The sequence below is a fragment of the Belonocnema kinseyi genome, chromosome 8, assembly GCF_010883055.1.
Source record: "Belonocnema kinseyi isolate 2016_QV_RU_SX_M_011 chromosome 8, B_treatae_v1, whole genome shotgun sequence".
Taxonomy (NCBI): domain Eukaryota; kingdom Metazoa; phylum Arthropoda; class Insecta; order Hymenoptera; family Cynipidae; genus Belonocnema; species Belonocnema kinseyi.
This window is the reverse complement of record NC_046664.1, coordinates 70,751,820-70,767,466: the sequence shown is the minus strand read 5'-3', so window position 1 is coordinate 70,767,466 and position 15,647 is coordinate 70,751,820. Positions and strand designations below refer to the sequence as shown.

Here is a 15,647-nt window from a genome sequence, read left to right as displayed (position 1 = left end):
GGCTGCGCGTACTGCCGCGCAAAACGCATGCGCCAGTCAACTTTGCCGGAAACATATGTGCACGATTTCCGTTCGAATGTCAAAAGCAGAAAAAGAAAAAAGTTTCTTCCGCGATCGTTAATTTCAAATTTTACAGAGCTGTTTAAGTTCTTTTAGTCTTCTTTATGATGATTGTTAATTACGTTTGAGTGATGAGTGCATTTTGTGTAAGGTTCTGGAGAAACACGAGCAGAAAGAGACTGATATAGTGTTTTGCAAGCTAAACGTTTTGAGGTTAGGTAGGTATTTTTTATCATTTGTTTATGCTCCGTTTAATCAACTTGCTTTTTATAAACGTGTTTGTTATTAATATCTAGATTGAAAGTGTTTCATTTTTGTAATTTAATATGAGTAAATTTATGTAAAGTTGCTTTCTGGAGTTAATTTGATGTTTATATTTTTAGGTTAGATACTTGTTTGTTAAGTTTTGTTATAATGTTGGTTTATTTATTATGTTTATTAATGTTATTATACCATGATTCAATATGAATATCTCATTTATTTTGGTAAATACTAGACTTTTTTTTATGTAGTTCTGATTGTCTAAGGCCATGTGATGGTGTTTTTGGTTGAAAATTAATTTTTTGTTGTGAAAATTAATTTTTTCTACTAAAAGTTGAACTATTTTTCTTGAAAATTGATTTTTTTAATTCAAACTATAACTGTTTGTTGAAAATACAACTGTTTTGATTTAAGTTTAAAATATTTGTTCGTTAAAATATAAACTGTTGAATTTTTTCGTTGAGGATTTATCTATTTTTCTTGAAGAATCATCTCTGGTTGAAAACGTTGAAAACTTGACTATTGAATTAACTAAAAATTTATCTATACCAATTTTTCTTGGAAAATAATCTCTGTTAGTTGGAAATTTAATTGTTGGGTTAAAAAATTCAACTCTTTTTGAATAAAAATATAAACTATTACCTTTTTTGTTAAACATTTGTCTGTTTCTCATTTAAAAATAAAATATTTCTTGTTAAAATATAAACTATTGCATTTTTTGTTGAAAATTCATAGTTAAAAATGAAGCTTTTTGTTTAAAAATTCAACAGTTTTTTTCAAAGATAACTGTTTTTCATTTAAAATGTAAACTATTACATTTTTTATTGAAAATTAATTTTTTTTTAGTTAAAAATTCAACTTTTCGATTAAACATGCAAATATTTTTGATTCGAAAATAAAATATTTTATTGTTAAAATATATATTATTTCACTTTTGGTTGAGAATTCATCTTTTTTGCTCGAAGAATCATCTCTGGTTGAAAACTTAACTATTAAATTAACTAAACATATAACTTATTTTTGGTTGAAAATTAATCTTTTTTAGTTCAAAATTTAACTGTTCGGTTAAAAAATTCTGCAATTTTGTTAAAAAGTCAACTGTTTTTGAATAAAAATACAAATATTCTATCGTTAAAATATAAACTATTACCATTTTTGTTATCCATTTGACTGTTTCTCAATTAAAAATAAAATATTTTTTGTTAAAATATAAACTATTGCATTTTTTGTTGAAAATTTATCTTTTTTAGTTAAAAATTAAGCTTTTTGTTTAAAATTCAACAGTTTTCTTGAAAATATAACTGTTTTTCATTTAAAATAAAAATATTTTATGGTTGAAATATAAACAATTGAATTTCTTGGTTGAAAATTTATCTTTTTTGCTTGAAGAATCATCTCTGGTTGAAAAATTTACTATTAAATTAACTAAAAATTTAACAATTCCATATTTCCTTGGAAATTAATCTTTCTTAGCTGAAAATTTAATTCTTCGATTTAAAAATTCGGTCCGGTTAAACTGTTTTTTTCTTAAATTTAAAATATAAATATTTTAATAGTATTTTTTAAATAAAAATATTTTATGGTCACAATATAAATTAATACATTTTTTCGCTAAGAATTCATATTTTGTGCTTGAAGAATCATCTCTAGTTGAAAGTTGATATTTTATAGTTAAAAATTTATCTGTTTGGTAAAAAAAATCAACCATTTTTTTTAATTTAACTGTTTCTTATTTAAAAATAAAATATTTTCTGTTAAAATATGAACTATTGTATTTTTTGTTGAAAATTCTTCTTTTTTAGTTAAAAATTAGGCTTTTTGTTTCAAATCTAATCTGATCTAAATATTTTTCTTGAAAATAGAACTGTTTTTCATGAAAATGCAACTATTTTTGATTTGAAAAGAAATAATTTTTGGTTAAAATATAAACTATTGCATTTTTTCGTTGAGAATTTATCTTTTTTGCTTGAAGAATCATCTCCAGTTAAAAATTTGACTATTAAATTAATTGAAAATTAAACAATTCCATTTTTGCATGGAAATTTATCTTTTTTAGTTCAAAATTTAACTTTTCGGCAAATACATTCCACAATTTTATTTACTATTCAACTGTTTTGATTTAAAATTAGCATATTCATCTTTAAAATGTAAACTATTACATTTTTTTAAGCAACGCTTTCTGATCTAAAAATAAAATATATTTTGTTAAAATAGAAACTATTGCATTTTTTTGAAAATTCATCTTTTGTAGCACAAAATTAAGCTTTTTGTTTAAAAATTCAGCAGTTTTCTTAAAAATATAACTGTTTTTCATTTAAAGTAAAAATATTCTAAGGTTGAAATATACTATTACATTTTTTGCTGTAAAAATATCTTATCTTTAAAATATAAACTATTGCCCTTTTTGTTAAATATTCGACTGTTTCTCATTTAAAAATAAAGTATTTTTTGTTAAAATATAAACTATTATATTTTTTCGTTGAGAATTTATCTTTTTGCTTTTTTTCATCTCTGGTTGAAAAGTTGACTATTAAATTAACTAAATATTTAACAATTCCATATTACCTTGGAAATTAATCTTTGTTAGTTGAAAATTTAATTCTTCCGTTAAAAAATTCGGTTCGGTTAAACTGTTTTTTATTTGAAATATAAATATTTTAATAATATTTTTTAGTTGAAAATTCAACTTTTTAAAATTTTTAATGAAAATATTTTATGGTTAAAATATGGATTAGTACATTTTTTCGTTGAAAATTAATATTTTGTGCTTGAAGAATCATCTCTGGTTGAAAGCTGATATTTTATAGTTAAAAATTATCTGTTTGGTTCAAAAATTCAACCATTTTTTTTAATTCAGCTGTTTCTGAATAAAAATAAAAATGTTTTTTTTTTATTAAAACGTAAATTAATACGTTTTTTATTGGAAATTCATCTTTTGTAGTTCAAAATGAAGATTTTGGTTAAGTATTCGACTGTTTTCTTGAAAATACAACTGTTCTTTTATTTAAAATATAAATTTTATAATAATATTTTTTAGTTAAAAATTTAACTGTTTTTAATTTAAACTGAAAATATTTTATGGTTAAAATATAAATTATTACATTTTTTCGTTGAGAATTCATTATTGGTTGAATATTCTACTACTTGTTTGAAAGCTGAACTACTTTGTTAAAAATTAATGTTTTTGTTTGAAAATTCATCTCTGATTGAAAATAAACCTTCTAGTTGACAATTCTTTTTTTACATAATTTTTTTTTTTACTTTAAACTGAAATATTCGATTTTGGTTAAAAACGAATCCTTTGTAGTTAGAAATATTCTACCATTTTGGTAGAAAAAGTCAACTATTTGGTTGGAAAATAACTTTTTGTTGAAAATTTATTTTTTCACGTTGAAAAATCAAGAGTTTTCTAACAAAAAAAAATAGTTTTTTTTTCGCCTAAAAAATAAATTTTTGATTACAAAAAATTTTTTCTGTTGAAAATTAATCTTTTTTGTAGATTTCAACTCTTTTTTAAAATTTTAAATTGAAATCTTCGTTGGTTAAAATAGGAACTGTTATATTGTTCGTTGAGAATTCATCCTTTTTGGGTGAAAATTCTACTACCTGATTCAAAGTTGAACTACGTTGTTAAAAATTCTTGTTTTTTATTAAAGATTCATATGTGCTTAAAAATCAAACTATTACGGTGAAAATTTGTTTCTTTTGGTTCTTCTTTTGGAAATTCAGCAATATGTTTAACATTTTTTCTTTCTTGGTTGAAAATTAATAATTTCCTTTATTAAAACTAAATTTTTTGATTGAAGGATCATCATTTTAGTTAAAAAGTAATATTTGTATGCTAAAAATTAAACTATTTGGTTAAAAATTCATTTTTATGGGTTGAATTTGAAATAATTTAAATTTTTATTATTTAATATTTAAATCTTTATTTCTTTTTATAACATTAAATAATTATTTGGGTTTTTGATGTAGAATTAAAATCTTCTTTGGTTAAAATATCATTTAATAAACGTTTTGTTGAGATATCATCTTTTTGGTTGAAAATTTCACTACTTGATTGAAATATTTTGTTCAAAAATCATGATTTCCGTTGAAGATTAATCACTCTTTGATAATTTAATCATTTAAAAAAAAATCTTTTTTTAAAATTATTATTTTTTTATCATAAATTAAGTATTCCATTTTTGTTCAAAATTGATTTGTTTCGTTTGAAAATCCAACTAAGTTGGTTGAAAATTCTTCTATTATGTTAAAGATTGATCTTTTTTAGCTTCTGACTCATACAAATTTAACTTCTCATCTAGTTAAAATAACAAGTATTTAAATTGTTCGACTCTTGCTATATTTAAAATAAAAATTTTGCTTCATTATTTATTTCTCATTCAGGTTTTCCGCCATGAGTGATTCGGAGGATCAGCTCATCCTCGACGACATCCGAGCCTTGGAAGATGCCTTATCCCGGAAAACTGAATCACACCAGATTTCCGAAGTTTCATTTAAGAAAGAAACTAATCCTCCCACCGTTCATCATCCACGAAAAATTGAAATCGATTTACCAATCTCCGAATCTGTCCCAATTAACGACCAGCAAACCATCGAAAACACCGTCGAATCTTCCTTTGATCCTGCCGAGGCCTTGGAACTTAATCAAAAACTAATTGAACGTCTCATCGCGACACGGAGCGAAGTCGCCGAAATTCTTGAAGAATGCAAAAGAAAAAGGGGAGTTGTCAGCATCAAAATTAAGCAGCGTTTAAGACAACTGCCCAATCCGAAAATATTATCCTCGCATGCTGGCATGCCGTACTTCAAGGACAAAGATTTTTTCACGGCTCCTGCGAATGAAGACACAAAATTGAAGGAAGCTCGAGGACAGCTGCAAATAATCCACCTTCGACGCGTGTCTCGCTGGACAGTGAAAGATAAGGAGACTCTTTTGAAAGCTATTCACCACGAGGTTGTTGCCGGATTGAAAGATCTTGACGAAGAAGAGGTGGATGCGGTTGAGAAAATGACTCTGGGCAAGAGTCACTCTTTGCCAGCTGTTGTTACAGATGCGATTGGACGTCTTGGCAAAAGGGAATTTGATTGGATGAAAATTGCCGTGATTGATTTTCAAAATAAACATTCCCCGGAAGAATGTCGCGTCATGTGGAACGTTTTTTTACATCCTGATATCAATAAGTTTAAGTGGAAGAAGAAAGAACTCTCGGATTTGCATACTCTTGCGAAAAACTACAAGTATCAAAATTGGGACGAGATTGCCAAGGAATTGGGTTTGTATTTTATATTTTACTCGATTTTTCTCAGCTCGGCTCGGGCTTTTTTCGAATTTACAAAAAAAAAAAATTAGCTTTAAAAATGACTTCGAATAAGTTTTTTAATTCAATATAGTTAAGGTTATGCTGTCTTACAGGGGGTACAATTTTGGTTAAAAAGTCAACTTTTTTGGTTGAAAATTCAACATCTTGACTGAAAATTAAACTACTTTGTTTGGCTGAAAATTTAATTATTCCCAGTCATCACAGAATGTCACCTATTTTCAATTTTGTCACCTATTTTAGGAATTGGTCACCTTTTCCCCCCTTTTTTTGGGCTTTTCTCATCTTTTGTCACCTTCTTTCAGGTGCAAAAGTACAATTTTATTCAAAATTACAACTTGCACACCAAACACAGTTTTTATTACACTTTCCTAATCGACGAATCTTGAACCAAATGTTCGAATTTTCAAACAAAAAGATTAAACTTCAACCAGGAAGATTTGCATTTTCAAACGTAATCTTAAATTTTTAATTTGAAAAGATGAGCATTTTAGAAGCCAGTTTAATTTTGAAGCAAGGAAGACGAATTTTCAACTAAAAAATATGACTTTTCTTACAAATGAGGATTTTTACACCAAGTGGATTGATTTTATATCCAAAAATATCAGTGTTTAATAAATCAGTTGAAATTTTGATAAAAAGAAAGATTATTTTATAAGAAAATAGTTGAATTTAGATTAATTATAAAATAAAAATATAATTTTTTTTCAAATAAAAATAAATAGCTTTGAATCAAAAAGGATCAATTTTTAACCAAAGAAGATGTCTTTTAAACAAAACAGTTATTATATTTTCAACCAAATAGTCGAATTTTTAACCAAGAGATGAATTTTTAGCCAAAAGGTGATATTTTTGTTAGCAAATATGTAGTTGAATTTTCCACCCAATAAGACGATTTTTAAAGTAAAAGAGAATTTTACATCCAAAAAGTATCAATATTCGACAAAAATATATGATTTTTTAACAAAATAGTTGAATTCAGATTAATCCTGAAAAATAAATATAATATCTTTTTTGTTTTTTTTTGTTTGTTTTGTTTTTGATAAAGAGAACTAACTTTCAATCGAAATAGATTTTTTTAACCAAGAGGTTAATTTTAAACAAAAAAAGGTGACTTTTTAAAAACGTAGTTCAATTTTCAATAAAATTAATAAATTTTGAAACAATTTGTAGAATTTTTGACTAAACACCAAAAATATAATAGTAGACTTCTTAATAAAAATTATTAACTTTCAAATATAAAAGGTGAATTTTGAACAATTAAAAAAAATTTTTTCTACCAAAAGATAAATTTTCAACAAAAAATTATGAATTTTCTAAGTATAAATTTTCGACCAAAAACGATGACTTTTTCAAAAAAATCGTTGAATTTTCACAAAAAGTATGGTTTTTAAGTAAAAGAAATTATTTATTAAACATAAATACAATAATAGACTCTACAAATAAAAATAATTAATTTTAAATCAAAAAAGATAAATGTTCAACCAAAAAATATGGATTTTCAATTAAAAAATGAATTTTGTGCCAAACAATATAATTTTTCGTCCAAAAACGATTATTTGTTAACAAAGGACATTCATTTTTAATAAAATAGTTAAATCTTTAACTAAATAGTAGAATTTGTAACTAAAAAGTAGAATTTTGAACCAAAAAAATTATTCATTAAAAATTCCAATCCTTGGTTGAAAGTTGAACGAATTTTTTGAAATTTCATTTTTTCGTTGAAGATTCATAATTTTAGTTGAAAATTCGTTTTTTTTGTTAAAAAATTAGATTAAAAATTCGCTTTGTTGTAAACGAGTTTTTTTAAACTACAAATTCAAATATTTTGTTAAAAAAGTCAACTGATTAATTGTAAATTAACTTTTTTGTTGTTATTTTATGTTTCTGTTTTTAAAATTTAATTGTTTGATAGAGAATTAGGCTTTTTGGCTTGAAAATTCAACAAATTGGTATAAAATTAAACTGTTTAGTAGAAAATTCGTATTTATCGTTGTTGTGTAAATTGAAAATTAATTTTTCTCAGTAGAAATTCATCTGCTTAATTTTTTTGTTAAAAATTGACCTTTTATGATTTAAAAATGCAGACTATTAATTTTTTTTGTTTGAAAAATTAACAATTTGGAAACGGATTTAACTATTTTGTAATTAAATGGTTTTGTAACAAAATAGTTTTTACTTTTTTTTATTGAAAATTAGTTCTCAGTTGAAATGTAAATACTCCATTTTCAGGTGGCCGTTTTAATAAAAAAAAAAACTTCGGGGCATCTTTCGGTTTACAATAAATTACAACTTATTTGTCTTATTTAACATTTGTTTATCACCTATTTGGCACCTATTTAAAAAAAAATGTCACCTATTGCTGAAACTTAAATTGTTTTATTGAAAATTGATCATTTTAAATTGAAAATTGATCTATTTGGGTAAGAATTCAACTGCTTTGTTAGAAATTAATTTTTTTTAAAACAAGAAATTTTTTTACCAAAAAAGGAGACTTTTCCACCAAAAAAGATCAATCTTAAAAAAATAGTAGTTACATTTTCAGTTAGCAAATTAGTTTTAAACCAAAAAAGGCTTTTCCATTCAAATGTTAAATTTTCTACCAAAGACAGAAACCTTCAATCCAAAAAATAAATTTTTATTAATTTATTTTAACTTTTACTACAGTAGTTGAATTTTTAATTAAAAATATAAATCTTTAACAAAATTCTTAACAAAGAGATTCAACCAAATGTTTCAAACAAAGTAGTTGAATACTCAAGCACAGAATAAGAATTTTTAAACAAAATCTTGAATTTTCATTTGAAAAAATAAAATTTTTACCAAAACATTAATTTTTTAATCAAAAAGTCAAATTTTAAAAACAATATTTAAATGTTCCGTTTGAAAAAAATTTCCGTTGACAAAAAATTGAATTTTGAATCCAAAAAGACGAATTTTTTCAAATAAAAAGGGTGAATTTTTAACAAAATAGCTTAAGTCTCTACCAAACAGTTGCATTTTCATCCAAATATGATAACACTTCTCTTAAAACAAATGAATTTATCTTTTTTTTTTTAACAAATTAAAAAAATAGTTGCATGTTCATTCAAAAAGAAACCAGTTGACTTTCTAAGATCAAAATATAAATAAAATTTAAAAAAGTAAGTTTCTACGAAGGAAATTGAATTTTTAATTTAAAAAAACCGAATTTTTTCAATAAAGATGGATGAATTCTCTACCGAATAGTTGCATTTTTATCCAAGAAGGATAAAATTTGTATTAAAATGGATACATTTTTTATAAAAACGGGCCAATTTTTTTTAAGTTAAAATTTTATCCGGAAAAGATTTCAGTTACTTTTTCAATGCCAAAATATAATTTTTAAACAAAAAGTCAATTTCCTACGAAATAGTTAAATTTTCAACAAAATCGTTGAATTTTCACTCGTAAAGTTTGACTTTTTAACAAAATTGTTGAATTTTTAAGCAAACAGTTGCATTCTTATCTAAAAAAGATGTAATTGCTGCTGAAGTCGGTGAATTTAAAAATAAAAAAGACAAAATGTAAAAAAAATGTAATTTCTTTTGAACAGATGCATTTTTATTTAAGAAAGATAAAATTGATTCTAAAATAGATGAATTAAAAAGAAAATATTTTTTTTTAAAGTTAAATTTTTATCCAAAGATTCCAGTTGACTTTCCAAAAACAAAATAAGAATTGTAAACAATAAGTTAATTTTCTGCTAAAAACTCGAATTTTTAACAAAAAAGTATGACTTTTTAACAAGATTGCTAAATTCGTCTTTTTTGGCGAAACCTTAATATTCTTTATTAAAAATGTATTTCTTTGTTTGGAAATGGTTGAAATAATTTCCATAACCAAGAAATAAACACACTCAATTTTTGATTGAAAATTTAACTATTTGATTGAAAATTAATGTATTTAGTCAAAAGTTAATACTTTTTTGTAAAAAATGAATCTTCTAGGTTGAAAATTCAACTTTTTAGTTGACAATTTGTCTTTTGTTGTCGTTAAACATATTTATAATTTTCGTTGAAAATTAATCTTTTTGGTTTAAAATTGATATATTTTGTTGAAGATTCGACTTTTTTGCTGAAAAATTAATCTCTTTGATTATAATTTCACCCTTTTCGTTAGAAGTTGAATTATTTGATTAAAAATTCAGTCTTTGGGGTGAAGATTTATATTTTTCATTGAAAATGTGCCTTTTTGTGTTTAAAATTTATTTTTTTGATTGAATATTCATACATTTTGTTCAATATTCGTCTTTTTTTGTAGAAAATTAATCTTCTTAGTCTATTCGATTTTTGGTTTAAAAATTATATCTTTCAGTTAAAAATTTAACTGTTTGATTGAAATTTAGTGTATTTTGTCAAAAGTTAATTTTGTTGTAAAAAAATTCATCTTCTTGGTCGAAAATTTGTCTTTTTTTATAGAAAATTTGGCTGAAAATTCATCTTTTTGGTTAGAAATTTAACTTTTTTGTTAAAAATTCAATATTTTGGTTAAAACTTAATTTTGGTCGGTGAAAGATTCATCATTTTCGTTAAAAATGTATTTCTGTGATTGAAAATTTATTAATTATGGTTTAAAAAATTCATTTTTTTTGTAAAGGTTCATAATTTTCATTGAAATTTAATCTCTTTTTATGCATTTTGTTCAAGATTCGTTTTTTTTTTTCGTAAAAAAATATATCCCTTTGGTTAGAAGTTCAACCATTTAGTTAAATATTTTTTTTTTAGAAAAAATTCATAATTACTTTCAATTTCATCTTTTTTTTGAAGATTAATCATTTAAGTAAAAAAATTTTGCTTACATATATTTTTTATTTATCCGTTAAAGATTATTGGTTTACTGAAAATGTACTATTTCGCCTTTAGTTTAAACTATAAAATGTACCTTTTTAGTTGAAAATTCGACTTTCTTGGTAGAAAATTAATTTTTTTGGTTGAAGATTCATCATTTTATTAGAAAATTTATATTTTTTTCGATGAAAATTAATTTTATTAATTGAAAATTTTACTATTCCATTTTTGGTTGAAAATTTACTTTTTTTAGTTAAAAATCGATACACTTTGTTTGAAAAATGCTCTTTTTTTGATAAAAAAAATAATGTTCTTGATTCAAAGCTCACCTATTTGGTTAAGAATAATTTTTTTATTGAAGATTCATTTTAATTAAAAGTTAAATTTTCAAATAATTTAAACGAAGTGTCTGAGTGTACTGACGAAATCCGACTATTAGTACCAAAATTTCGGTACAAATAACCCACGGCCTAATTTAAAACAACATATAAATTTTGGGGGATTTCGAAAAAAAAATTTAGAAACTTTCTAAGAATTTTGACAGGTTTCAGAAGAAGAAAAAATCATTTCCTAGGAAAATTGAAAATGATTTTTTATTTCGAAAAATTATTTTTAAAAGAATATTTAAAAAGATTTTTAAAATTGACAAAAATAATTGTAGAAGATTTTAAGAAAATTAATTTGGCAGAATTAAAAAAAAAACATTTGAAAAAATGTAAAACATCTGTTTCAAGATTTTTAAATAAAATTTCGAAGTATTTTAAGGAGTTTCAAACTATTAAAAATAAGATTAATGTCACTTTCAATTTTAACAGGGAATTTTGAATTTTTTACAAATTTATATTTGGAACTGGAATTTATCCAGAATAATAATAATTCTGATTTGGAAGCAGGAATTTTCAAATTTAAAAAAAAGTCGAACTAGTACTGGAAATTTTCGAAAAGGAACATAATTCTGACTTGGAACAGGAACTTTTTTTCAAAGAATTCTAATTTTTAGTTGAAGCAGGGACTTTTTAAATTTTAACCAATTCTGAATTAAAACTTCTATATTTATCTAAAAGAATTATAATTTGTCTTGGAACAGGAAGTTTAAAATTTTAAATAAATTCCGAGCTGGAACGGGGAATTCTTCAAACGCATGAATTCTAATTCTAAATTGAAACAGGATATTTTCGAAAAAAAATTTAAATTATGAATTTGAACACGGAATTTTACAGAAAAATTTTAATTCTTAGTTAAAATGGAGAATTTGAGAAAAGAATTAAAATTCTTGACTTGAACAGGGATTTTTTGAAAAGATGTTTATTTTTAAGATGAAATAAATTTCCTTAAAGAATTAAAATTCTGGATTTGAACTAGGAATTTTCGATTTTTAACCGATTCTGAGCTAGAATTGGAATTTATCCAGCAGAATAACAATTTTCAATTGAAAATTGAATTGTTCAAACAAAATTGTTATTCTGTGTTGAAATGGGGTATTTTCGAGACAAAAATTAAATTATTGGAACAGGGAATTTTACGCAAAAAAATTCTAATTCATACAATTAGTTGAAATGGAGAATTTTCGAAAAGAATAAAAATTCTAGATTAGAACAGGGAATTTTTCTAAAAGAATTAAAGTTTCGGACTTAAAATCGAATTTTTAACCAATGCTGAGCTGGAATTAGAATTTAAAATTGCTAAAAATGGTATAATTTTGAACATTTTTAAATTCATTGATTGATTCTTTAATTTAAAGCATTAAAAATGATAACGTGGATTTATATTTTTCAAATTGAATCTGAATCTTTGAACTCTACAATTTATAAAAGTTTGGAATTTGGCAGTTTAACTGCATTTAATTTTAAATTTTATTTTAATCACAATGAGTATTTAAAAATTAAAATGCAGAACTAGAAAGAGTTGTACCATTTTAATTTGGAACATTAAAAATTACCTTAACAATTGGACATTTTTAAAGCAAAACGTTTAAAATCGATTAATTTCATATTCTACTATAATTTCCAGTCTTTCTTCTAGTACCCTTTTCCCCCCTTTTTGAAATAATAGAACTAAATAGAAATAATAGAATAGAAAATCTATACATATTTTGTCCAAAGTTCCTTCTTTTCGGAAAAAAATTCGACTATTCAGTTGAAAAAATAATTTTGTTGACAACTCCAATACTTTGTTTAGAAGTCATCTTTTTCTTTTGTCAAAAAATTTAACTGTTTTTTTGAACATTAGTGTTTTGGATAGAAAATTCAACCTTTACAATTAAACATTCCTCTTTTATTGTAGGATAATCATGTTTTTGTTTGAAAATGAACTCTTTTGGTGTAAATTTAACTGTCTTATAAAGAATTCGTCTCTTTGTTTTGAAAATTCAGCTATTTGGTTGAAAATGCAACTGTTTTTTTCGTTGAGTTATTCTTTGGTTGAAAAGTCAATTATTTTATTTAAATGTCATCCTTTTTAGTCGATGGTGAAAAAGTTTTTTTTGTTGTTGTTAAAAATATATCCTTGGTTGGAAATTCCGCTATTTTGTTAAAAATTCGTCTCTTTATTAAAAGTCCATCTATTTGGTTGTAAATAGAAGCGTTTAATTGAAAACTAATATTTTTGTTAAAAATTATTGTTCAGTTGAAAAGTATTAGTAACTTCCATTTTATATATGTAAATTATTGAACATTTGAATACAAAATTATGAAATGAAACAACATTAAACTTCAATTTTCAAAGCTCAAAATTCAAGAGTTTCACTTTGAGTGCTTTCATTTGAAATTCAGTTTTTATTACTTCGAGTGTTCAATTTTTTTAAATTTCATTGAACGTGAAAAATGTTTGCGAGCCGCGAAATGACCAGGAATGATTTTTTTGATTAAAACGGCCACCCCGTATATCAATCGTAAATCTTTCAATGGACGGATTAAACGTGAAAGTTTATCAAACTTTTTCGCCCTTTATGAGGACTTTTGGATCCTCAACTCTACCTAGAGGATATATGGGCAACCCTGCTCTTGTATTTTCTATTTTTTAAAATAAAAACACATTCAATTTTGTACTCCAGGTACGCAAAGAAGTGGCTATCAATGTTTCGTAAAATACAACACGACGAAAAAGACGCAGATCAATGAAAGACCCTGGGCAAAAAAGGAAGACACCAAGCTCGTGCATCTCGTAAACAAATTCAAAATCGGCGACTTCATCAACTGGGGTGATATCGCAAGCTGCATGGAGAACCGAACCAAACAGCAAATCTACTTCCGCTGGATGTACAGTCTCGCGCCTCATCTTAAAAAGGGAAGATTCACCGACGAGGAGGACAAACTTCTGATAAATGCGATTGAAAAGTACGGGCCAAATTTCAAAAAAATATCTGCCCTCGTCCTACCAACGAGGACTTCCGCCCAGCTCAGCGACCACTACAACACCATTACATCGAACAGGGGCGAAAATGCCTGGACCGTTGAGCAAGACTCAAAACTTCTCGCATTGTACGCCGAACATGGAAATGACTGGGCCAAGATAGCAAGTTTATTTGTCAACAAAGACCGAGTTCAACTGCGTCATCGGTATTCGGCTCTGATTCGATACAAAAAACGAGGAATGTCGCTCGATGACATTCCGCGGGACAATTCGCGGCAAAAAACCTTCCAAAAAAGTATTGTTTTTCAAAAAATACCGCGAAACAATACCCAAAATCTGTGTCAACTTCAGGGCGTCGACGAGGTGGACCGCGAAATAATAGACTACTTTCAGAAGTTCAATACGCCCGCGGCGAAAGCCGGGCGCCGAAAGAAATTCTATCAAGACAGTGAGCTTCAATCACTCAGCCGGAAAATGCATAATCTTCTCGCATTTTTAAATGCCAAACTGAATATTCCCTACGACCTTGAGACCTACGACTCCCTCACAGAGAAGGACAAACAGCTGTTGCACTCGCTGAAGAATCTTGCGCATGATGCAGCTCATGGCGGTGCACCGTCGAGGAAGGCGGAACAGATGAGAATCGCTATGTTTGGATTTGGAGAGCAGGAGGGCGATGGCCAGGAGGAGGATGAGCACTTTATACCGCCTTTGCCGTTTGGCGTGCGCGGGAGAAAAGATCGATTTGATCAAGTGATCAATTACAGTCCGTTCAGTGAGGAGGAGCGTTTTCTTGAAGCTAGACAAATGTACTTCGAAACGCCCTACAGCATCATCGAGGCAATTGGCGAGGGTGTGAATCATGGATTTGATAAATTGGGCAAACTGCTCGCGCAGCCAAACTACAAATCCGAGAAGCAAATTGTCAACAGCATTTATGTACTGACGCCTCGGCAATTGGCGATTCGTGAATTGGCGAATCCAAGACAAGTGGTGAGGAATTTTCCGAAAGCAAGCACCTCCAGCACGATGAATTCGGATGTCACGCTTCTCGGTACTTTTCAGAATCACTTTGCGTGTAAAGTATTCGATGTGGATGGTATCCCGACGATGAAACCAAATTATTGGACGTTGCTTGGTTATCAGCAGATTCTGATTGCCATGAAACAAATGAATCCGGAGAATAATGTGATTGATTGTGCGGAATTTGGGAGTAAAATACGAGAGAAGGGGAGAATAGCGCTGGAAACGCTTAGAATGCGTTTAGTGCAATTATTTAAGTATCCTCTTATTATGTCACAAGTTTTGCCGCCGGAGTCTTTCCAAGCGGGAGACATGTTTTTCCTGCAGCAAGGTAAGAGGAAACTTGATGCCGGCAAGCAGTCGGGTGCGAAAAGAAAAAAAAGGAGAAATTAATTAATTTTGAGTCTTCTAATTTTAGGGGTCGTTGATAGAACTTTAATTAAATTAAGAATTTCAATTTTTTTTGGTTTGACGTCTAGAAAAAGTAGATTTGTTTTAGAAAGAACATTGGACAGGTATTGGGTATGGTTAAACTGCGATGCGCCACCTGGTGACAAAAATTCGAACTAGAAAGAATAGGCACGATTTTAAAGATATGCATTTTAATTTGTTCATAAAAGTGTTTGAACAATTTTCTTGTTATTGAGTTTAAAGTATTTATTGGATAATAAAAATAAGCCTTCATCGGAAACAAAGTGTTTTAGATGGAATTTACATATTATACACTTTTTGGCAGAAATATTTTTCTAAAAAAAAAAACATTATTGTTCTCTTTATTGTGATTTTCAAAAGATTGTAAACTTAAATGCTTACAATGCAT

At 26.3% G+C, this 15,647-nt stretch overlaps 1 protein-coding gene across 2 annotated transcripts; it reads left to right on the top strand.

The window, feature by feature from the left end:
• Positions 1 to 92: 92 nt before the first annotated feature.
• On the top strand, positions 93 to 15,439 carry LOC117178091 (snRNA-activating protein complex subunit 4). Of its 2 annotated transcripts, none has more exons than XM_033369331.1 (3): positions 93 to 273; positions 4,711 to 5,600; positions 13,506 to 15,439. In XM_033369331.1, the coding sequence occupies exons 2-3, from the start codon at positions 4,721 to 4,723 to the stop codon at positions 15,218 to 15,220; spliced, it is 2,595 nt and encodes an 864-aa protein (XP_033225222.1). In that variant the 5' UTR covers positions 93 to 273; positions 4,711 to 4,720; the 3' UTR covers positions 15,221 to 15,439. The 2 variants fall into 2 exon arrangements, with proteins under 2 accessions (XP_033225222.1, XP_033225221.1); XM_033369330.1 differs by having other exon boundaries at positions 93 to 278.
• The last annotated feature ends 208 nt before the right edge of the window (positions 15,440 to 15,647 follow it).

Excerpts from the sequence above, each read along its gene's own strand:
- LOC117178091 (XM_033369331.1), top strand. The coding sequence starts at position 4,721 with ATGAGTGATTCGGAGGATCAGCTCATCCTCGACGACATCCGAGCCTTG. Across the intron at positions 5,601-13,505 it reads CGAGATTGCCAAGGAATTGG|GTACGCAAAGAAGTGGCTAT; the intron begins GTTTGTATTTTA and ends TTTGTACTCCAG.